The 24,363-nt window shown below is 36.5% G+C and overlaps 1 protein-coding gene across 4 annotated transcripts in view; it reads right to left on the reverse strand.

Moving 5' to 3' along the window:
* RIC1 (RIC1 partner of RAB6A GEF complex) overlaps positions 1–24,363 on the reverse strand; it is a 143,545-nt gene that overhangs the window by 37,232 nt on the left and 81,950 nt on the right. For 3 of the 4 annotated variants that reach the window (XR_013551509.2, XM_060610209.3, XM_060610213.3), the window contains 5 exons: positions 16,674–16,781; positions 10,858–11,000; positions 10,422–10,558; positions 6,006–6,097; positions 786–874 (listed from right to left, as the gene is read on the reverse strand). Coding sequence is in view for 3 of the 4 variants with exons in the window: in XM_060610209.3 (XP_060466192.2) it covers positions 786–874; positions 6,006–6,097; positions 10,422–10,558; positions 10,858–11,000; positions 16,674–16,781 (569 nt within the window). In the remaining variant the exon portion in view is untranslated. The remainder of the gene's footprint in view (positions 1–785; positions 875–6,005; positions 6,098–10,421; positions 10,559–10,857; positions 11,001–16,673; positions 16,782–24,363) is intronic. The other variant, XM_060610210.3, reaches the window with a different exon arrangement.

The following is a 24,363-nucleotide window of genomic DNA, read 5'->3' on the forward strand; positions in this document are numbered from 1 at the left end:
ACAGAGCCTGATGTGGGGCTTAAACCCACAAACTGAGACCACAACCTGATCAGAAGTGGGATGCTCAGCCGACTGAGCTACCCAGGCACCCCTAATTATAGCCAATTAGATGTGAAGATAGCTGGAGCAGGTAGGAGAGGAAAATGCTCCTAAGAAAGCTTTCGCTTTCCTGATCAAAAAACAAGTATGCCGTTTCCTCCTTTCTCCTTGAATCAAACGCAGCAGTAATGTCAGGAGCTCAGAAGCTGCATGCGACCACGGAGGAAAGGCCAGATGAAGGCCAGAAGCAGCTAAACTTTGGGTTTCTTCCTATTAGAGAAAATAAATCTTATTTAAGCCACAGTAAGTTGGGTTTTCTGTTAGGTTCAGTCCAAAGTATTTCCAATGACAAAGACTTTAGACTTAATCCTACAGGCTCCACAAGGGGTTCAGAAAGAGACTGTTTTATTTACTGCAGTGTATCTACCATTTAGAACACTGTCTGGCCTACAGTGGGTATTCAATCAGTATCTGCTGAATGAATACATTGAATTGGAAGGCATAAAACAACAAAGGCAATGAAATCAGGTAAGAGACTAGAGCAAAGTCCAGAGAGGGATTATACAGGGTAAAGTACCCTTAGGAGCCTCCCTAGCTACACGGAAGTCCCTGAGCCACACAGAAACTGTTATACGGTTTAACACTATCTGAACGATAGCATGCATTATTTAAATTTGCAATCGCTACACATACCATTACCTGCACGTTAAAAATTAAAAATAAGAAGGAAAATAAAAAGGACTCACCAGGATATTGTTTTGCTGTTAGCTCTAGTTTATGAGACAGCAGCATAGCTCCAGTGGTGTTATCTATTGTATAAACCTGTACAGAACCACTGTGAAAAATAAGCAAGCTTTTAATGAAAAAAGATAAATACAAATATAGAAAGCATTACTATGGAATGATTATGTTCTGCTGGTAAGAGTGTAAACTAGACTAAAACCATTTTGTAAATAATTTGCAGTCTCATAAATCTGAAGTGTATTTGTAACCCAGTAAATTTTCCCTCTAAACATAGCCCAGAAATATCCTTGTCCATGTTATCAAGAGGCATGCTCAATGTTCATGACAGCATTGTGTATAAAGGCAAAGAAATGGAAACAGTCTGAATGTCCAGCAAGAGAAAAGAAGCATACACTGGAGTATTCTCATAGAAGAGTATAGCACACAGCACCGACGTGCGTTAAAATAGATAGCTGACACATACGTGTTGGTATAATTCTGTTTGTATACAGTGAAAAACATTCAAAACACAGTACACACATCTGTGGTAAAAATGCAACAAAAAGTTAATGGACACACACACTCTACTGGTAGAGAAGGGGGGTATTAAAGAAGAGGAAGAAACGGGACCTACTGGTCCTCGAAATGTGCTATTCCTCATGCTGACAGCAATTTATACAGATTTTTATTTTATTATTTTTATGTACTATATCATTTTTTGTATCTACACACACGATGTATGTTCTTTTATGTACATGGTATACATAATGATTTCATTTATGAAATCTTTACAAGGATCAAATTTATGAAGGGCCAGAAACCAAAGCTAAAACTTTGTATATTATTTCTAAGCTACATTTCAAGACTGACCTATAATCATCATAAAACAATACGATTTTTGCTTATGAAACTATTTTCAGATCAAAAATTTAACACAAATGTTGGTTTTAAAATACTGTTAAATCTAAGGCTGCTTTTGCACAAATTAGGACGACACAGGTACATGACTGCCAGAATGTTCTGGCACTTATGCATGCTCTTTTGTGGTACAAGTCAGATGGTTTCCACAGCAGTTCTGATCCATATCCAGCCAGGTCAACTCTTCCCAAGGATTAGGACTGGGACGAAATAAAATACCTGCTGCAACAGGTCGCTTGGAGTTACCCACAGCTCACTGATGCTGTGTGTTTTTGTTTTTCTTTAATGTTTATTTTTGAGACAAAGCATGAGTGGGGAGGGGCAGAGAGAGAGAGGGAGACAGAATCTGAAACAGGCTCCAGGCTCTGAGCTGTCAGCACAGAGCCCGATGCGGGCCTCGAACCCACAAACCGTGAGATCATGACCTGAGCCGAAGACGGATGCTTAACCGACTGGGCCACCCAGTCACCCCTGATGCTGTGTTTTTAAATCTCTTTTTCTGTTTCATTTTGGATCATTTCTCTTGCTGTGTTTTTACGTTTATTATTATTTACTTCAGCAATGTCTGATGTGGATCTTTTTTCTATTTTCCATATTTAATACTCAAAAGAGACCCTCTCCAGCTCTCTGGAGTTCCCTCTTTGTGCCACTCTGTCACCTATGCCTGTCTGTCCTGAGTCTTAGCTGCTCTGGTCTCTCCAGATTCTCACTTCCTCATAATTCAACTCAGGGAATCTGCCAGGATCTGTCTTGGCCTCAGGCTGCAGCCTGGAAATGCAAAGCAATTAAAGCTGAGGCATTTATAGAGTTTTCTTATTTGTTTCTCATCTTTCAGGGATCGGTGTCCACTGGTGCTCGATGTCTCAAATTCATACTGCCATGTTTCATATTTTTGTCCGTTTTTCCCTCCATATGGGAGAGAAAATCTGATCTGTTATTCCATCTTAGTCAGAAGTCAAATGTCTGCAAATAGGTATCTTTCCAGACTACCTGCCCAATTAGACGCTTTGCTGAAAGATAGCATTAGGTAGCTAGCAGGTGTTTACTTCTTTTTGCTTTGCATCTGAAACTATCATGTGGTAACTTTGGGTTGCTGAGCTCTAACAAGTCAGTGAGGAGAGTCCAAATATTTCTACAAGAAACTGGTGTTAAGCCAACACTTACAGAATGACAATTGACCTTTTTATGTATTCTATAAAGCCTCTATTATTTAAATTATTTGTATTTCCATTTCTCATTAAACCATTATAAGAGAGAGATTTTTTCATGTGTAAGACGCTACTCACTGACCTCCAAGCAAAAACGATACCTCTATAATAGAGATACGGCTCTTACACAAGTGACCAAATTTAGTATCATTAATACTGGGACAACTTAACGTTACTGCTCCATGGTGCCGCGGTAAGTAAACGACATCACATATGACAATGTTTAACCAGCATCTAGTCAAACCTTTAAACATAAAGGTAAGAATAAGGCTGTAAGACTGATCCCCTGCAAGCTGACATCCTAAAAGTTAGCTTCTTACACAACTTAAAGGATACCAGCTACAGTTTAGTGTTCAGTCCTGGACTAGTGTTAGGACTGGAGGGTCAGAGCTAGAAGCCACTATTATGTCACACAGCTACAATCACAAAACTTTCAACCCCAACCCATGATCACACGAAAGAAAGAAAGAAAGAAAGAAAGAAAGAAAGAAAGAAAGAAAGAAAGAAAGAAAGAAAGAAAGAAAAGGAAGGGAAGAAAGGGAGGAAAGGAAAGGAAAGGAAAGGAAAGGAAAGGAAAGGAAAGGAAAGGAAAGAAAGAAAGAAAGAAAGAAAGAAAGAAAGAAAGAAAGAAAGAAAGAAAGAAAGAAAGAAAAAGGCTGGTACTCTCCCAACTGATGGAAAAGTAAGATGACTGGAAGGCTGAAGGCTGAGATTCCACCTCCATGACCCTGGTGAGGGGATCCTCTCGTGGATCCTAACACCGGGCCGCGGCAGAGCCACCAGCGCTAGCCCTGACTGCGGCCAATATGGAGGCAAGCTAGCCACCACCCCGTCCGTGCTGATGCGCCAGCCCTCTTATCATCTGACAGCACTGGCTTCAAAATTTCAAGCATTATAGGTTTAAAGGAACTAAACGAATGCCATTATGAGGAAACAATGAGACACATTTAGAATATAGGACATTCTATAAACAACCAGCCTGGACTCTTAAAAAAGTTAATGTCATGAACATAAAAACAGTGTATGGGTTGTTACAGGCAAAAGGCGACTAAAGGGAAATAATAACTAAATACTGATTGACTCTGGTGAAAATAAGGAGCCACAGAAGAAATTCTGGTGACAAATGGGTTAATTTGAAGATGAACTGAGTATTAGTTCTTATCTGGGATTTATCATTAATTTTAAATTATAAATTCTCATAATTTTCTCATGACAAAAATATTGATTTTATATAAGAAAATGCCCTCTCTTTTTTGGAAACCAAGAAACAATGTAAATGTCCATTAACAGCAAATCAGATAAATTAGGATACATTCATACACTAGAACACTATAAATCAATCAAAAATGATTTCAGCCACTGGCAAACAGCATGGATGAATTTCACAAAGCTGACTGAAAGAAGCAAGACCCAACACATAGAATATGATTCTATTCCTATAAAGTTCAAAACCAGGTAAAACTAAATTACGCTCTTTGGGAACGCATGCATGGGTGGGAAGCTATAAAGCCTAAGGAAATGATCATCACGAAAGACAAAAAACTGGTTACCTTTAAGTGTGTTGGGGAGGAGATGGGAGTTATGATTTAGGAAGTCACAGGGTGGGACTACCCACCTTGCAAAACTATTTCTTGACCCAGTTGTGAACAGATGGGTGTTTGCATTACAATTATATTTGCAAAACTGAATGTTTGGATTATGCACTCTCCTACAAGTATGTTTTTATTTTACAATATGTAAAAAAGGTTATTATGAACCTTAAGCCAGTAAGTTGGACAGGGATATGAACAAAACCAATTCCCAGAAAAACAGAACTTGCCAAAGTGACAGGAATACGTAGAAAATCTAAACCTTCTTAAATCTACTTTTAAAACTGGATTAAATCAGTAATCCAAAAAATTCCCACAAAAAACATTGTAGGCTCAAATAGCTTCATTGACAAATTCAAGCAAACATTCAAAGATAAACAGAGAAAGAGGGGAACCAGTCCTCAACTTGTTTTATAACATAAGCATAACCTTGGTTAATCAGGAAAGGAAAGGAAAAATTACAGGCAAAATGTACTAATAAACAGATTTAAAAATTCTAAACAAAATGTGACCAAATCAAATCCATGAATATGGAAAAAAAAAAAAAGTACTTTTCCTTCTTAAACTAAGCTAAATTTACTTTTATTCTACATTTATCTCTTCAATGAGAAGCAGTGTTGAGAACTCACCACTTTACAGATTGAGAGTGTAAAGAAGGTGATGATTTATAATGTGTATTATTTACACTCAAGAAAAATACTGTGATACTCAACTTGATGTAGCTAGAGATAATACCAGATGTATGTTCTACAGACCCACTAAACTTCAATCTGAAGTTAAAAAAAAGGCTAAAAAAGCACTACACATATTGTAAAGTATTACTTATTAAGTAAGTATCTAATATAAGCTTTTTACTTGAGCTAAAATATAAGTTTGAGAAAGTCAGGTACCTTAGTGTTTTCCAACAGATCTCAAGTGCTTAGCATTGTGCCTCGTGCACGGGAGACACACAGACACTTGTTGAATGAATAATCTGTATTTAATTTTGTATTAAATTTGTATCTGTATTAATTTGTATTAACTAATGTAGGTTTTAATGTCTAAAACCTACATTATTGGAATTAAAACAAGAAACTGATATCATGTATGAGCTGTAAATGTGCTCATTAACTAAGTCACATCCACAAATTCAAAGGCAACATCAACACTGATGTCTTAAAAAGAAAGGGTTATTTAAAAAAAAGAAAAATATCTTCTTGATCCTCTTTTAAACAATCAAGAACAAAATTAAATTTTGGCTGATTTAATCTTCTTAACTTATAACTCAATTTCCTACCAGTGGAGAAAAGCTCATCTTTACAAATTAAAACATTCAATATCTGAAATCTGCTCTTTAGATTTGTTTACTTCAATCTAATAAAATACCTCCAGATTTTATATTACAGCTGATTCCTAAACTATGATAGGCATGACGAGGTTTACAAGTGCATGCAGAACATTTTATGCTTCAAAATATATATTAAAAAAAATTTAAAGACCCATTATTTTTGCCAACAACTCTTAAAATGAAGAGGACTCTATCAATTACCTTGCACAACCAAACGCCATGAGTCGGTACTTGTTATTTACTGCTACACAAGTTCCGTCAACAACATCTTGTGGCCAAACTCCATGGAGCTGCTGTAATAAAGAAAAATAATGAAGGTTTTAAAAGTGCTGTCCAAATATACTGTAATCAGTATAATTCTCCTTCAGTAAACATACAGTTCCCTAAGGCTTGGCTTGATCTGGTTTCACAGGAAAATATCCCATCAGGACTACCATCTGAATTTTCTCCCTTAAAGTATCAACTTCATTCAATAGTTCAATAAATATTCCCATTTGATCTCAGTCCAGTGCTAGCTTATCTACTCATAAAACACTAAAAAATGGACAATCTGCAAACCCAAACTAAAGGAAGATGACTTTCCTGTTAGAAAGTCAACCTCTTACAGCAGAAACTGAGTCTAACTGGCTCCCTACTATCAGCCTCACCACTGAGCACATAGTGTTTAACTTCTCCCTTGGGGGCAAAGAGTAAATTTATTTGGTCTAACCTTTAGAAGGAATTAGTGATTTTCTAGTGCCCACTATTCTCTACTATCCCTTTGGTTTACAGTGTGGCACATCACCTGGTGTGGCTAACAGTGTGGTACCTGGCAGTCTGACCCAACATCTCAGGTCTACTGTTCGCTTACTGAGATGATCATCTGACCTTTCCAAGCCTCAGTTTTCTCATCTGTAAGTTACTTATCTCTTAGAGTGTTTTGAGGATTAAATGAGAACATACATCTACGTAAATTACTTAATACAATGGCTAGCATTCAACAAGTTAAGCATTCAATTAATGAATAAATTATTAAGCTTAAATGCTATTTTATTTACTTTGAATATAGAAACAATAGATCCAGCTCCATTGTCTGTTTTTATTTGTCAAATCAAGGATGTCTTAGATTATAAATTCTAAGGCTAAGGTCACCGTGACTATTAGTTTAGTAAGCACAAAAAAACCCAGCACACTACAATATAGCACTTATTTCTGGATGATCCCAACAGTAAAGATTAGAAAATCCAACATAATTATAGCTCTGTGTAAAACAGAACACTATAAATTTTATTTAATTCCCAAACGAGCTATATAATCCACTATTTAAACACGGCATTATGTGCTTTTTCATAGGAATTTTATTTTTCAATTTTAATAATAAAACTACAAACTACTTTAGATGACAAAAAAAGTGTAAAGATAGCACTGAGCATTATTTCTGCGGACCACCACTTAGACTGAAATTAATTCATTGATTTCTCTAACAAATATTTTCCAGCACTCTTCACCAAGCACTGCTCTAGGTGCTAAGGATATGGCAGGTATTCAAATACACCAAAACCCTTGTCTGTATCCCTGCCTTATATGTTAGGAAGCTGTCAAGTTAAAAAAATTGTATAGTATATTGGAGGTTGGTAAACGCTATAGAAAAAAATAGTGAAGCAATTACAGGGAGTATAGGAAAAGGATATAATATTAAACAGTTTTTCCCATGAAGGTACATTTTGAGGAAAGTACTGAAGGAGATCTATACCAGGTACAAAGGCCCTATCATAGTGGCATTTCTGGCATGTTCAAAGAACATGAAACAAGCCTAAGCAGATGGAGTAGAATGGGGTAAGGAGAAGTAATAGACGAGGTAACAGGTGTAAAAGGAGACCAGATTTACAGGGCTTTGAAAGCCACTACAAAAACTTTTTGGGTTTTTTCTCCCTTATATATGGGGAGTCACTGGGGGGGGTCTTTAATTTTTTTTTACCTTTTCCGTTACAAATTATATTAGAGAAGAATACACAAAACCAAAATTGTACATCTCAATAATATCATAAAGTAAACACTTGTGGAATTAGCTAGCAGTCAGGCCAAGAATTACCAGTATCTAAAAATCCAACAGTGACCCTCCCAATCAATATCCCCTCACACACTACTACAAAAGTAACCGGTATCCAGACTTAAATGGTAATCCCTTCCTTCTTTTTCTTTAGACCAATACTATTTAAGAACATGCATCCACACAAACTCTAATTTAGAATGGCCTATGTTTTTATTTTCCTTTAATTTTACATAAAATAAAATCATAGCACACATTCCTTTGTGCCTAGCTGCTTTCACTCAGAGTGTCTGTGAGACCCATCCACATCACCACACACAGCCCTGCTGTTCACGCTCACCATAGCCTCAAACACCAGGCTTAGCTCACTGGGCCTATGCCTCCGTCACCCGATCAATCTTTACAGTCTCAGGCACATTTAAAAGTATTTTTCCTCCAGCTTTCCTAGTTGTCTTCGGCAGGTTTTGTCCTAATTATCTAAACCCACTGAAGGGTTCTGAGCAGAGGAGTGACATAATCTGACATATTTTAAGACATCTGTTAAATGCATCAAAAAATGTCAAACAATTTTTACAAAGCACTTAAATAATGCCTAACATAAACATGTCATCAGTGTATTTCCTAATTACCAGTAATACACATATGTATTCTTTTCCTGTAATTTGTATTTTCTAACTTATTTAATAATGTCCATCTGCTTTTCATTATTTTTTAAATTCTTCTTAATTTACTGGAAAATTTTCTTTAACCAAATACTAAGAAAATTAGTAAAAGCTGATCATCAGAAATGAGTTACTTTTTCAGTTCTGGGATTTTTGTTTTCAAAAAAAAAACATTTAAATCCCAAACATAATTTACAAATATACCTTGTAAAAAAATTATTCTCCAAAAGCTCATTTTTATTCTTATGTATTGACATGTTACCACAAATGTACTGTTTAGTACTTCATTATTTGAGTAAAGATGATAGTGGAAAACAGTTTTAGGAATATTAAAGCTGACATTGTAGAAAATATGCCCTTGAGAACTTAAAATCTTTTTCAGTCAGAGAGCAGACTGAATATCTAGCTTCTCTGACTCTTAAATCCCCAACTTTATAGCAGCAAAGATTTTTTTCAAAAAGCACAAACTTGCAAGGAAAAAGAATGGGTGAGGAGGTAGAATCATTAAGTTTTAGAAGCTAGGAAGCACATGGATGAGTAGAATCCTTAACTTAGAGAAACAGCTAAATTTACACTGTAGGGCACACAGAAGGCCTGGGGACTGAGCTTTCTCAGAAAGACTGAACCACAAGCAGTGGGACTGGTTCACAGCCTGTAGAAGCAGCAGCTGGGCGGTCCCACAGTACCTTCCCAAACTCAACAGCTAAGAAATATCCCACCTTCACTCCAACAGAAAAATGGAGATTTTTTTCTTTGGAGAAAAACAAAACAAAAAACAACCCTAGTGGTTTCTGGACCACACTGAAAACATGGGTAAGTGAATATGGACCCTCTAATTTAACACGTCTATAACTTAAATCCAAGACTACTGGGACGGCCAGGTACGTATTCTCTGGAAAGGACTGCAGACTCTCTTCCAATGAGCACCAGATACAGAGAGGGGAGGGGAGGAAACAATCCAGTCAGCTCACCCTATGAAGATAAGGGTCAACCAAACCCAGCAAAACCCACAGATTTCAGTGAGTCCAAATTTTTATTTTGGGTCTCTGTCACCGCAACCAAATTCATGTATTAACTAAACATATATTAATTAACCATAAACCATGGAAAGAGCTCTTTCAAATAAAGGCATTAAGGAAATCCTCAGGATGATGGACAGCCCCAAAATACAACTGTGTTAAAGGTATAGTGAGCCAGCAGCCCAGTTTGGAGCAAGCCAGAAGGTTCCAAGAGAAATTACTTCAAAGAAGATGAAACAAACAGAACATCTAATGTGCCTGAAGGAATTGAGAGGATATTTACACAACCAGCAGACAGTCTAGGGTTGAGTTACTGGTAAGTACATAAAAAGTAAATAAACATAAAGAATAATTATTAATTCCCCGTGGGAGGGAAACCTGCAGGAAAGAAAAAATAATCACAGCATCCATGGCTCAGGTACTAACAGGTTTTATATAGCAGTAACAATATCAACAATGAACAGTAATCTAATTGAAATCAAAATAACTGTATTAGGAAGACACGAAGAATAGATGAGTGCAGTAGGAACAGAGAAGCAAATGAACTTTTTCTACAGAAGGAGTCAATCAACCAGCTAAAAACTAAAAATTAAATACTCAGAGCTGTGGAGATAAACTGCAAAATAACCAGTAAAGAAAAACAAAGTCGTTGTCTCTGAGAATAGAAATTGAGTGTGAAGAGTGCCAGAAAGAGGGAAGGAACTATCATTTTTCTTCAGCACATCTAATAGAGTTATTTGTCTCCTTGTATTATTTTTAAGTATAATACATGTATCATTTTGATTTACAAATTAGTTAACATAACCCTAAAATACTAAATAAGGGAAGTGGCAGTGGGATTTAATAGCAAAAACCAAAACTGGCAAATGCAAAATAGAGAAAATAAACACTCCAAAGTCAGTCATACCTCTGCAGTAAATCTACTTGACACCGGAGTAATAAATCCAATTTTACCATCGTTAAACACAACAGCAAATCCATCAAGTGTGGCACAGTATTCCATGTCTCTGATGTGCACATCTGCAAAACCCAGGAATGAACCTGCTGATGAAAACATAAGTACATGAAATACGAATATAAATACAGTAAATAACTCCCTCACATTTCTCTTTGCAAACCCTATAAGGACAGTTAAAAGGGCAAAAATAATGACCTAACAACACCAAACCATTAAACTATTCCTTCCTACACACACACACTCTCACTCTCTCTCTCTCTCTCCCCCCCCCCCTTGCATAATTAATTCCAAAGGAAAAAAAATCACTGCCCATCCATAAAAATATCTAACCAGATTATATCAAAAATAAACACCTGGCTCCACCCCATGCAGAAAGTATACCTACCTCTAGACGACTGCAGATCTACTGAAAAGGGTACTGTGCAAAGATTAATAGCTTTCCTTCCGTTTGTCATTCCTTCCCAGTGAATAAGATGAAGAAGTCCATCAGAAGTAGCAACGAGGAGATCCTCGAGCATGGGCTGCAAACTATAGGGAAGTAAGCAATTTAGAATCAATGAACTTTAGGAGAGCACACTGGGAAAGCAAGGAGTATGAATGTAATGGCTCTGGAGAATGTTCATATACAGTGGATCATGAAACCACTTACAAAACTGTCATTTATCTACAATTTAGGTATCTAGTAGCTTCATCTTTGTATAATTTAATCTAGAACCCGAAATTCTGGATGAAATACAAGACTATGCGCAGCCACAGTCATGAACTTGATCAACTTGGTTAAAACTAGAAATACCCAAACAGTAAATTCAAAGATGAAAGACGATAAATGACAAGAAAGGACAAAGGCACAGAAACCATAAAAAGAACAACTTATGACAGGCTGACAGTCTGGAGCCATAAAGTACAGAGGTAATAATCCTCTAGCCCTGGCCACCAGAACCTTCCCGGACAGTGATGGAAATGTGTTATCAAACATGGTAAGCAGCAGCTACATGTAGTGACTGCATACCTCAAATATGGCTACTGTGACAGAAGAATGTATTTCTTAACTTTGCTCCCTTTGAACTAACTGAAATTCATGGAACTTCATTTGACTAGACGCTACTTTACTGGAGCTCACAGTTCTGAGTATTGTTGAGCCTCGTGTTGTTCATTCATACAAGTATTTATAAAGCCCATGCTCCACGACAGGTGCCATGTTCTGTGCTGGCGATTCTGGGGTGAAAACAATAGTTTCTCCTCTCAGAAGACCTCTCAGCTGATTTCAGTGAGAATTACGGAGTATGATCTCCACACTATTTACAAAGAGATTTAACATTTACTTACCTAATGGCAAATAATTATGTGCCCAGCCCCTAAGGCAGTGCTAGTTATGTATGGCACGCAATGTTTGTGGGAGGAGGAAAAAGGGGAGAAAAGGAGAGAGGAAAAGGGAATCCAAGAATAACAATGCAAAGGCACTGGCATAGAGGAAGAAAGAGAACCAGGGGAACCAGAGGAAATTGATATAAAAAAGCCAAGGGAATAGATGGATGGAAAAAGTACTTAAGAGTATCAAATGCTACAAAAAATGCAAATGTAAGAAAGAAATGAAAAAGTTAAAAATGTGGTGTCCATAATATATACTCCCTATTATATTAATACTATTAAAATTCTTTTCATACTTAAGAAGAGTATATTTCAGAAATATTTTAATCCATAATGGTGGAAGAGATGTTTTTAATGTTTTAATTCTTAAATAAACCTTCAATCCTTTAAAAGCTGAGCTCAAGGACTCATTCACCAAGAATTTCAGACAATGAAGAACTGTTTTCTTCCCAACTACAAAAATATTAAAAACAGAAGAACATTCGTAATCAACTGAGTTTACAGAAAGTTCACTTTTTGAAATACTATATATTCTTCCCTTTCAAATTTGTATGTTAGTGCAACATTTGCATGTAGCATGGAATAAGCAGAGAATAAAAACTTTAGGTTTTACATCTGCTGCTACATGTCAACAGAAGCAATTTAGTGGAGTAGTCACTGGCTTACCAGTGATTTTCATTCAGCAGGAGTCAGCCTAGGTTTTTTCCAACTATATTCTCCCTCTCCCCTGTTCCTATTTCCCTAGAAGAATCACTGCATATGACAGTTAGGAGCAAGATCAAGGTTACCCTGCAGGAATTTAACCACCTACTAGGCAAAACTCAGCACTCTTCTGACAAAGTTAACAGAATTCAGAATCTCTACTTTGTCATCCCCAGCGCTAGGACAAAAATGACCAGATGTGTGGGGACAGGAAAACGTGACCCAGGGTCGAGAGAAAAATCAATCAATATAAATAGATTTGGTCAATCCTGATGTTGGAATTAAAAGATAATGACTTTACAATAACTATGGTAAATATGACAAAGAATCCACAGGAAAAGATAGATCCTCCTCATTCAACTGAAGTAAATAAACTCATTAAAACAAAGGCTGAGGTCAGTTGTTAAAATACGGAGTACTTCCCTAAAGTTAGTAAACAGGCCTTGCTCCACACCACACAACTATGTGCCCACTGACTGCTAGTGTTACAAAGATCTAACAATTAAAGATTAATTCCTGGAATAAGGGGATATCAGGATTCTTTACCGATAATCACTGTGACAGGTCTTTTCATGCTGCACTGGTTTTTAAGTATTTTGAAAAATCACTCCTGGGTATAAATACACACAAAATATACATAAATATACTCTAAGTTATGTCCTCAGAGAGCCTCTCCAATCATTGACTTCATGGGCTTTTTAACAGCTAACTGATATGCCCGAGGTGCCTCTCCGTCCCCTCCCCACCCCGCCCCTTAATTTAGGACCTTAGAAGAATAGTATCATCTTGAAAGCAGATGGGGCACCTAGGTGGTTCAGTCGGTTAAGCGTCTGACTCTTGATTTCTGGCTCAGGTCACGATCCCAGGGTTGTGGGACAGAGCCTCGCGTCAGGCTCTGTGCTGAGCATGGAGCCTGCTTGGGATTCTCTCTCTCCCTCTCCCTCTCCACCCTTCCCCCACTCAGGTGTGCACTCTCTCTCTCAAAATAAATAAAATTAAATTAAAAAAACATTTAAAACATAGATTAGCATTTCTGATTAATCAAATATTCTTAATGGGACATATCATTCATAATCACCAATTCTCAAATATGTAAATATATTTAATACCTAACAAATATTAAATACTATATACTACATACGGTTTTCCTAAGTACCTGGAATAGAGGAAGATAAGGAATAAACTGTGGTATTTACTAGTATTTATTACCTGCTATTAGTTAGAAACAGACTAAGGGTTTAATTACAGATCGTATCAGTACTTTTCACCTTCTAAACATTCTCTATCCTCTTACCATTAATCCTATTCTTTCTTCAAGCAAAAATTAAAAGATGGCATATTTGCCATATTATGCCTACAAGCAGAAGTTCTAACTATTATCTCTAATTTCACAGGACTTCTATTTTTGGTGGCGAGCAGGAAGATAGTTGGTTACAAAGTCCAAATACTGTGTCTTCTCCCTCAATGCAAAATCACATAGGATATCCAATCACATTTCCAACAAGTATGCATTACAGGTGCTAATAATAATACTGCTCTGAAAAGCAATTATTTTTCTGAAGTTTCAAGATAAACCTTAGAGATTTCCTATCACCTAAATTTGTAGTGTGTATTGAAAACTAGCACCTGACTAAAACAAACAAAACCACTTAGCACCTGACAAGTTAAACTTGTACAAGATGACAGGATTTCTTTTTTTAAAGCCTCTTTTTCTATCCCATCCCCATGATCCATACGGTCTGCCGCCGGATATAGGTAGAGAGCCGTATCTGTACAGGTCCATCTAGCTTGTACCCAGAGACATTCCAAATTCCTTACGTCGCAAGTTACATTCTTAAAAAGAATCTCCGTACTGAAATAACATCTGCGGTCAAGAGTACCTTTCTGACCAAGGTGATCATAACTTAAACTCAATCCTTTGTAACCCGGATCACACTGATGCAAATAACAAGAATAAAACAACATTCTTTTTCTCTGAAGAAAATACATAAAAAGATGGACTAAACACGGCAACACAATAGCCAGCCGCTTGCATTCAATTTTATTTTTTTAATGTATACCAGTATCTGTACTGTATTCTAACAAAACTAATGGTGAAAATAGCCTTTTATTAGAACTGTGACTCAGAAGAATTGAAAAACATTGGTAGTACATTTAGATAGTTCAATATATTCATATATCACCATCCATATAATTCAATATTTAATGAGACTACACAGTAAAAAGTCTTTTTCCCAAACCTGTGGCCTAGCCGGTCAGTTCTCATACTGTTTCTTATACATTTTTCAAGAACAATACATATTTTAACACTACCAGCTCCCTTTTAAAAACAAATATTGAGGTGCCTGGGTGGCTCAGTCGGTTAAGCATCAGACTTTGTTTGGCTCAGGTCATGATCTCGTGCTTTGTGAGTTCGAGCCCTGCTTTGAGCTCTGTGCTGACAGCTGGGAGCCTGGAACCTGCTCGGGATTCTGTGTCTCCCTCTCTCCCTGCCCCTCCTCCACTCACGCTCTCTGTCTCTCAAAAATAAATAAATGTTAAAAACAAATATTAGCATTATTATAGAGTACACCTTGCTTTTTTCACCCAACAACACATTTGGGAAGTTTCTTCAGTAAAGAGTGCCCTCATTGTTTCTACAGATGCATACTGTCCCCACTGTGCAGAAGGTAAGAAAAGCTTTTTAACCAGCTCCCTACTGATTGACATTTAGGTGGTTTTTGATCTTTTGCTATTATAAACAATGAAAAACCCTGTAAGCATGTCATCTGAATTACTATATTTGTATGAGTAATTCCTAACAACAGACATGCTGCACAAAGACCATGAGCTTATGTAACTTTGATAGACATTGCTTAATTAATTTCCATAAATACTGTATAAATTTACACTCCCACCACCAATGTATAAAGTTCATATCCCTGATCTCCCCCCCAAACAGTATTTTACCTAACTGTTCACATGTGTAAGTCACTTATTTACTCTCCTAAAGGAGATTATGTAATATATTAACTGAAATGTAGACAACAAAAAGAAATTGTTTATATTCTGTGTCCATTTGTTCTACTGTCTTTTTCGTGCTATAAGAAGTCTTCACATACTGTAAAAATTGGACTTTGTGGTATTCACTGGAAGTATATTTCCTTGTTTTCATTGTTTATGTTTTCCTCTGATCATACTTATGGTGGATTTTTCCCCCCAGTTTTTTTAACTTTTATATAATCTAATTTATCAATATTTATTTTCATAAGAAATTATTTGCAGATATTTTGACAAGAAGATTTTAATGACTCCTAACAAAATGAATTTTGAATTACAATACTTCTTTCGCTAATATTTCTTATCATTTTTTAAAGCAAATCTTATTAGAGATAAGGACTACTGGCCATTTTGATGCAAAGAAGGCTGGAATATCACTGTTATAATTTCATAATTGTATACGTCTGGGCACAATAACAGCAAAAGGGTCTTGAAGGCCAGTTTTAACTCTGAATTCAGTTAAAAAGAACTCTTTGTTAAAAAAGAAACAAAAAATACCGTTATAGTGAAAACTTTATGTTAAAAAATGTACTTTTAACAAGACCCACACATCAGACAACTAGAATGTCAAATATGAATTAAGGAAATAAGGCCAAATTACACATACACTTATATTTTCTGCCAATGGATATAAAATAATTTTTTATATTTTGGTAATTCTGGCCTTAACACAAAACCTTTTTTCATACTTAGATCAGAAAGCTTAACTTTCTTCCAAGTACATAAATATTTTCCAAAAACTTAAGAGAAGGTATTAGAAACAAAGCCACTTTCTCTTTTCCTCAACTTCTGTGATTTTTATCAGTATCAAGTAACTATGCTGTATCATTCAAACAATTCTAGATCTTACCAAAAAAGATAAATTTCTGAAAAAAATTATAGTTGGTATACTCAATTTATGGGCTTTATATATTTAATAAATAACTGAAGTATAATAATGTACCATCTAGGGGTTAATCAAGCATTTAGAGCTAAAAAAAAAAATTATTCTCAGTGAAAAAAATGAAATAAACTTTCTTACTGATCATGTGATTAATCAACTACATTGTATACTGTCATCACAAAATGCTAAATTTAACCAAGGTACTATACCTCATGATGGGTGCTTGCAAATCCAGTATTTTCTTCATTTCTAAATTTAATGCTGGAGCACACTGTTCTTCCTTAAAATGGGGTGTCCCCTTCATTTGTGGACTTCCTCTAAAAAAAATACAAATATACAGGATTAAAGAGAAAGATATGAATTCTCCTCCACTCTGTGACTCATCTATACCCAATCAGAGTAAACACAATCAAACTTACAAATCAGGCATTAATCCCTGAAGTTCTCAAATGAAAAATGGACTTCAATTCCATTGTAGCAGAGTAAGCAGTTAGACAAAGGGGTTTAACCAATGTAACTAGTGTTGGGGAGAAGAGCAAAGAATCTAAAGGAAAAAAACAAAGCAAATTCTCAAGAGAACCAATAGACATTTTTAAATGACTGATGGCCCTTTCCGAGGTGGGCGACTTTGGGGGATACACAACGTTTCTACCTACTGCATGTCCAAAGGGATCCAAATCCTCACCTCATCTTACCTTATGCCACACAACATCCTCGTTCCTCTGTCCTTTGGGTTATGTATCAGAATTAAGGTCAATTCAGGGATGCGACAGGAAATGTTTCCCATAAAACTTGGTAATAAATGGCAAAATGGCTACACCTGGTAGCTCCCTGCTACACGAGAGGTGACTAGATCAATGGCAACATAATTGAGCCGCCACACACGACCCCTCAAAAGGAACCCACGATAGTTCTGGGATCTTTATCTCTGCATGCATGGGACCATTCTTTCTCAATTCCTGTGCTGGGATTTAATAGCTGTCTCTTCTCTTGCTACCAGCTATCACTTACCCTTGGCAACAATGAGCCTGCCATTTCTCCCCCTTCAGTCACCTACACTATTAAAATTATGTGTAAACAGTCTAACATTCAACAGCTTTTAAGGTTCCTGGCTTGGTAAAAATTGATACTTTTTCTGCTTTCTGGTTTTAAGTTATTTTCCATATAGAAGCTTGGCGGTACTTTACCCTGGTCTGTGACTGCCATGACCTGGAATATCTGACTCCTTGTGTACATCTGAATGGCTAAACTGGTTAATGTTACACCACACAGGTTCAGATTTAATTAACATGCTTGCTGTGACAGCTACTAAGAAAGACACCATGAGTTATTAGTTTACAGAACTCCTATATGGACTGCTAATCTCACACACACACATACACACACACACACACACACACACACACACACACACACACACACTAATGCATCTCCTGAGACATTCTCCACATATGTCTAGTTTTAAAGTTATTTTTCAAAGTACTACATACACACCATTTAAACCAATAGTGCTAGAAAGCTTATGACAAAGGGGAAAAAACAGGTTTTTTTTGTTTTTGTTTTTTTGTGAGGACACAACCAGCTTCAGTTTTTAGCTATTACCTTCTTCTAATTACCTGGATGTTTTCCCACAATACATTCATGCTGCTTCAGCATCATTATTTAGACATTATCTACTAACTTCCCATGCTTATTCTCCATTTTTCCCCATCCTCCTAAGTACACAAAAATGTTTTCATTACGATGATTAAATAATCTTTACTTCTGGGTCAAGAAGTATTCAGTTCTATGTAAGTATTAACTTAAATAGCTTGTTAATTTTCCTGAAGTGAACTTTACTGCATACTTTCATTTACTTGGTCTTCTTTAAACTTATACCTAAGTTTTCTCAGACTCCTTAACAGCTTTGACAAAAACAACTCTCAATATAGTCTTCTATGTGGTCAAACCTGTCACAATAAACTATTATTTCCTCCCCCCGCCCCACATCTCTCCTGGTGCCCAATGCCCTAGTGACTAAGTCTATTGCAAAGTATTATCCTGATAATTTCCTTTGTCATCATCCTGATGACTTCTTTGCTTCTTTCCTATGAGCCTTTATTTTTTTATTCCTCTTGCTGGGGTTACATATTCTTGTGGGTTCCTGGAAAGGTGTTATGTGGAGGAACCGAGCAATTCTCAAGTCCAATATGTCTGTGACACTTGAATGGGTATTTGGGTAGAAATTTTTAGGCTGCATATCGCAACACAAGATGACGCACATGCAAAGCAATTTATTACATCACAAGACTGTTACAATCAAAATATGTATCACAAGAATAAAATATTATGCAGCCCCCCACCCCCCCCCCAAAAAAAAGGAAAGGTGGAAGAACTCTCTAGACTCCTTGGAACGATCTCCGGGGTCTGTTGTTAAGTGAGAAAAATCAAGGTGCACAACAATGTATATAATCTGCTACATTCATACGACAGGGAAGGAAATAACAAATGTTCATACACATGTGCTAAATTTAAAAATGAAAGAAGAGCCAAAACTAAAATGAAAATGGTTATCTACGGGGGAAGACAGAATACAGGGTAAAGAATGCCACATTTTTTTAAACTTTGGGACATGAAAATATTTTATGTAATAAACCAAATTAAAATTAAAATTGGCAATAACCAATCTCTAAAAACAGAAAAGAAACGAACCTAACTGTACATCAAGCTAGCAGCACAAATAAGAATTATTTCAAGTAACTTTGAAACACAGTAGTTTGTGCATCCTTAATGGGAAACTTCCTACGGACAAAAATCAAATTGTATTCAGTAATAATACTGTTATAATAATAGTGGTTATTATTTTGGAGTCACTCTGTACACAAAAGGATAAATCAAGTAAGTGATTATGTTTACATTATTAGGAACCAAGATTATCAATAAGAGAAAATATACAAACATAAAACTAGAGAAGTGAAACTGTAACTTTTAAAACTTTAAAAAATTTTAAAGCTTTTAAAAACTTTTAACTTTTATCTTAATCTTTAATTTGAATTAACAATATCAGTATTAACTCACAGTATCTTTTCCTCTTTCTAAAATTTACTTTTTATCTCTGTGCACTAAAAAGTCCTAAAAGCAAGTATAACCAATAACAATCAGCATCAAGTCAGTCTTCAAAATATTATTTTGCACAGAAAGAAGTCAAAGGTCTTTGGAGAGTTGACTTACTCCAAGACAGGGGCAAAGAATTGCTAAGACGAGCCTTGGATCTGACAAGCAAGGATGCCATTTAAATAACACCATTTTTACGGGCTCTCTGACAGACTAACGATGTGACAATCTGATCAAAAAGAATGACTGCAATTGGTTAAAACTCAAAAATGTAAAAACCCCTGCATTTACAACAAGACGAAAAGCACTCATTAGTTGGTTGTGTCTGGAAGTTCTTAGGACACAACTGGTTACTATAAGAAAAGGGAAAGAATCAACCATCTATTCTTTCTTCTTGTAGACTATACTTCAGGGTAAACATCAAATAGATAATGAAATAAAGTTTTTCTTTATATAATGACAGCTACAGAATGCAGCACAAATGGTAGAGTTTTTTAAAAATCACAATTTTGGGGGTGTCTGGGTGGCTCAGTTGGTTAAGCGTCCGACTTCAGCTCAGGTCATGATCTCATGGGTCATGATTCTAGCCCCACACCGGCCTCTGTGCTGACAGCTCAGAGCCTGGAGCCTGCTTCGGATTCAGTGTCTCCCTCTCTCTCTGTCGCTCCCATGCTTGTGCACTATCTCTCTCAAACATAAATAAACATTAAAAAAAATTTTTTTAATCACAATTTTGTGATCCCTATCAAAATAACAGATGCAGGGAACAAAATTAGTAAGTGCATACACCAGTAGGCAGGTAAAAAGTACAAACTTAACACATATCCACCAAATGCAATAGATCCTGGTTTGAACAAATTCCTAAAAAGATAGCTCTGCATTAAAATGGAGACTGATATTAATAAATTACTAATTTTGTTAGATATAATAGTATTACAGCGTTGTTTCTTTAAAATGTCTACTTGTTGCTGATAAAACTATTTGAGGTTGAAATGACACAGTATCTGAAATATGCTCGAAAATACTCAAAGCATACATAAGTATGATAACCTGAGAGATAATGATAACTTGTGAATGTGGGAGATGGGTTCAGAGTTTACCATCAGACTGTTATACTGACAAATTCCTTAACAAGAGCTCAAATGGATTTATTTCTTTCAGCATTTTAAAGGCTTTCTGCCAATGTTTTTTAGACTCTAATGTGTGGTTGTCAAGTTCAATGACATTCTTGTTCAAAGACTATTTTTGATCTGTTTTTCCCCATCAGGAAGTTCTTAGGAGTGTCCTTCCTTTGATTTCCAGGGAGTTATAAAATCTGAGAACAGTGTACTTTTTTAACAAGTATGTGGACTTATCATTGTTTGCACCAAACAAGCTACTAACAAACAGTCTTTAGGTTAGGTCTGGGAAATTTACATGTTTTGTTTCCTTAACATACTAATAAGATTCCCCACTTCTGTCTTCTCTTTCTGGAGCTCCTACAAGATTAGATACTGGACCTCATATGAACCTCTAATTCTCCTTTCTTCCCCTCTCACCTGGAGAGCTCCTCAACCGTTTCTTCCAAAGCTTCATTGAATTTGAAATTTCTGCTTTTGAGATTTCATCCCAGAAACACTGTCACCCACCTCCCCTTTTTTCTTGCACACCAGTTTTCTTCTTTTAATTAGATTACACCTGTCTGAGGTTGCGAATTTTCATTTCCTCAAAGCGTTTTTGTTCCCTATTGTCTATTTCCTTTTAGTTTCCTTTTTTCTGTTGTGTCTCTCTCTTTTACACTGGAAGCTCTAAGATGCCTAACAATTCCTAGGTGTGTCCATTATGTGTTCAACAGGTTAACAAGAAAAATTACCAGCTCTGATTACAAGCTCTGTGTGTTCAAGTTGGGCTTTTCAACTGGTAGAGGCCAGCTGGCATTTTTGTTGAGATCTTCAAATATCAGGGCCTTTTCGGTCATCTTTCTGGAGTGATTTAATTTTCCCAGGAAGGATCCCTCAATGCCGCCTGGGGTGTCAAGCATAGAAGCTCGAAGTCTAGAGCCAAGCAGGGGACAAAGGCTCACCATCCTAACGTTCAGTGTGACAACTTTCGTTTAATCCCCATCTTTAGTTTAGCAGCTCACCCTTGCCCTACTCTGTGTCTGGAATCCCTCTGGCTTATCAGACAATATACTTCCTGTCACTTGTGATGCGGAAACATAAAATTCCTCACTCCTGATTCAATTTTTTAAAACAACCCTCCTGTTTATGGCCCCTGGTTCACTCCTATATTCTATGGTACTACTACATCTAATTCCTGGGTCTTTCCACGGTTTTGAAGATCAAACAAGTTGGTTTTCTTTTTCTTTTTTCTTCTATTTTTTTTTAGATTGAAGTTTAGTTGATACACAATGTTTCATTAGTTTCAGGTGTACAAGAGTGATTCAGTAGGTCTATGTATTACGCCATGCACACCCCAAGTGTGACTACCATCTGTCACCATACGATGCTATCACAATGCCACTTACTATATTCCCAGGCTCTAAGTTTTATCTCCGTGACTTATTCATTCCATAACTGGAAGCCTGTTCCCGCCACTCCCCTTCCCCCATTTTGCCTATCCCCTCAACACCACCCCCATTTGGTAACCATTAGTTTGTTCTCTGTATTTATGGGACTCAAACAAGCTGCTTCTTATCAGTATTATTAACTAACCTTAGGCTCTTGGGTTTCACATTCTTCCTTAGTCATTTATTCTTTCTCATCCAATCGTTAGCTCAAGGGTTAAAGATGCCTCTAACTGTCATTAAAGATAAAAACTGTACTTCAACTTGTTATTTTGTTGGTTACTTGCAAAAGAAAGGTTGAAAAAAACCTTACTACCATCTTCAAACTGGAAGCCCTCTATTTTCCTTTATGCAAATACTCTCATTTATTAGAGAGCCGAAGTATTATAAGAACTTTAAAGCAAATTTAAGTAAATCCTGAGTCCTCAATGACTCCCATTATAAAATTAGAGATATATTTCACACAGAAGTTTCTATATGTTCTTCAAAATTAAGTAAAAAGTGTTAAAAATTATATTAATAAAAAAACTAAATTTCTGATAAAAATACTATTACTTGTAGTTCAACAATAATTTGAGTGTACAGTATCAGACTTCTGGAAGGGAATCATAGAAGATGAAGCTGGAACAATACCACTAGATGATATAGAGCACTGAATGTCAGGAAAAATAGCAATAAATCGAGCATTTACTATGCATGAGTGTACAAAATGTTCTGCACACATTATCTCAAATGCCACATGTTAATAATCCTTTGAGACAGGCATCATTTTTCCCCTTTTTCCAGAAAAGGAACTAAAGCTTTTGCTCATGGTCACAGAGCTGGTAAGTAAAGGAGTGAGCCTGTGGCTTCAATTCCAGATCCTAGGACACTGACAACTACTAGAGAATTAAGGAGACTAACAAAAACCTTTGCAGAAAAAATATGAGAATGGATGCTCAAGAATGGACTGCGGATGGAGTGGGGAGAGGGAGTAGAATCTGTAGATTAATTAGGAGGCTGTCAGTAAGAGTACACAAGGAATGGGGCGTCTGGTGGCTCAATCAGTTAAGCGTCTGACTTCGGCTCAGGTCATGATCTTGTGGTTTGTGGGTTCGAGTCCCACGTGAGGCTCTGTGCTGACAGCTTGGAGCCTGCTTCGGATTCTGTGTCTCCCTCTCTCTCTGCCCCTCCCCTATTTGCACTCTGCCTCTCTCTCAAAAATAAATAAACAGTAAAAAAATTAAAAAAGAAAAGGACACAAGGAAGGACTTGGGACAGTGGCAGCAGAAACGTCTTTTCAGACAGCTTTATCATAGCCTTTTTTAAAAGGAGATAATAAAAGCATACTGAGAATTGTCATCTGTGCTTAGTAATAGAGGCTTGTCAGAGACAGGTACCACTGCATTGTACACATTCCTGGTTGGCATTCAAGCTACTGGGAAATATTCTATTCTTCATTCCCGGGCACTTAAAATAGGTATGGCCATGTGATTGACTCTGGCCTGTAAACCACAAGGGGGAGTTACTCGTGCACTTCTAGGCAGACACTTTAAGTGCCAAAATTGGTACGCAATGCTATTTTATCCTCTACCACAGGGACATGGCCTATGTCAATGCATAGAGTATACTACATCAAATAACTAATAGACTGCGGTCCACTAAAACTCAGCAAATTAATAGTCTATGATCATTGTTCATATGTGACTTTATTAAATGTATAGTCTGAGAAGGAGAAAGAAAAAAGAGCAAAGAAAAAGGAGCACAGTTTAAGAGACTTGTGGAACACTACCATGCATAACAACATGTACAGTGAGAGTCCCAAAGGCAAGGCAAGAGAAGGAAGCAGAAAAAATAACAAATAATGGTTGAAAATGTCCCTAATCTGATAAAGACATAAATCTAACCATCCACTTAAGGTCAGAAAATTCCAAATAGAATTTTAAAAGATTCATACCATGATACATTATATTCAAACTACCGAAAGACAAAGAGTCTTGAGAGCTGCAGGAAAAGTGACACATCATATACAACAAGGGATCCTCAGTAAGATTAGCAGCCAATTTCTCATCAAAAACCATGGAGGCCAGAGGCAGTGGGACGACATATCTCAAGTGCCGAAAGAAAAAATGTCAACCAAGAATTCTATACCCAGAAAAACTATCCTTCAAAAATAAAGGAGAAATTAAGAGATTTCCAAACCAATGAAAGTTGAGAGAATTTGTTGCAAGTAGACCTTAACTACCAGAACCCCTAAAAGGAGTCCTTTGTGAAGAAACAGA

The sequence above is a fragment of the Panthera onca genome, chromosome D4 (genome assembly GCF_046562875.1).
Source record: "Panthera onca isolate mPanOnc1 chromosome D4, mPanOnc1 haplotype 2, whole genome shotgun sequence".
NCBI classification, from domain to species: Eukaryota; Metazoa; Chordata; class Mammalia; order Carnivora; family Felidae; genus Panthera; species Panthera onca.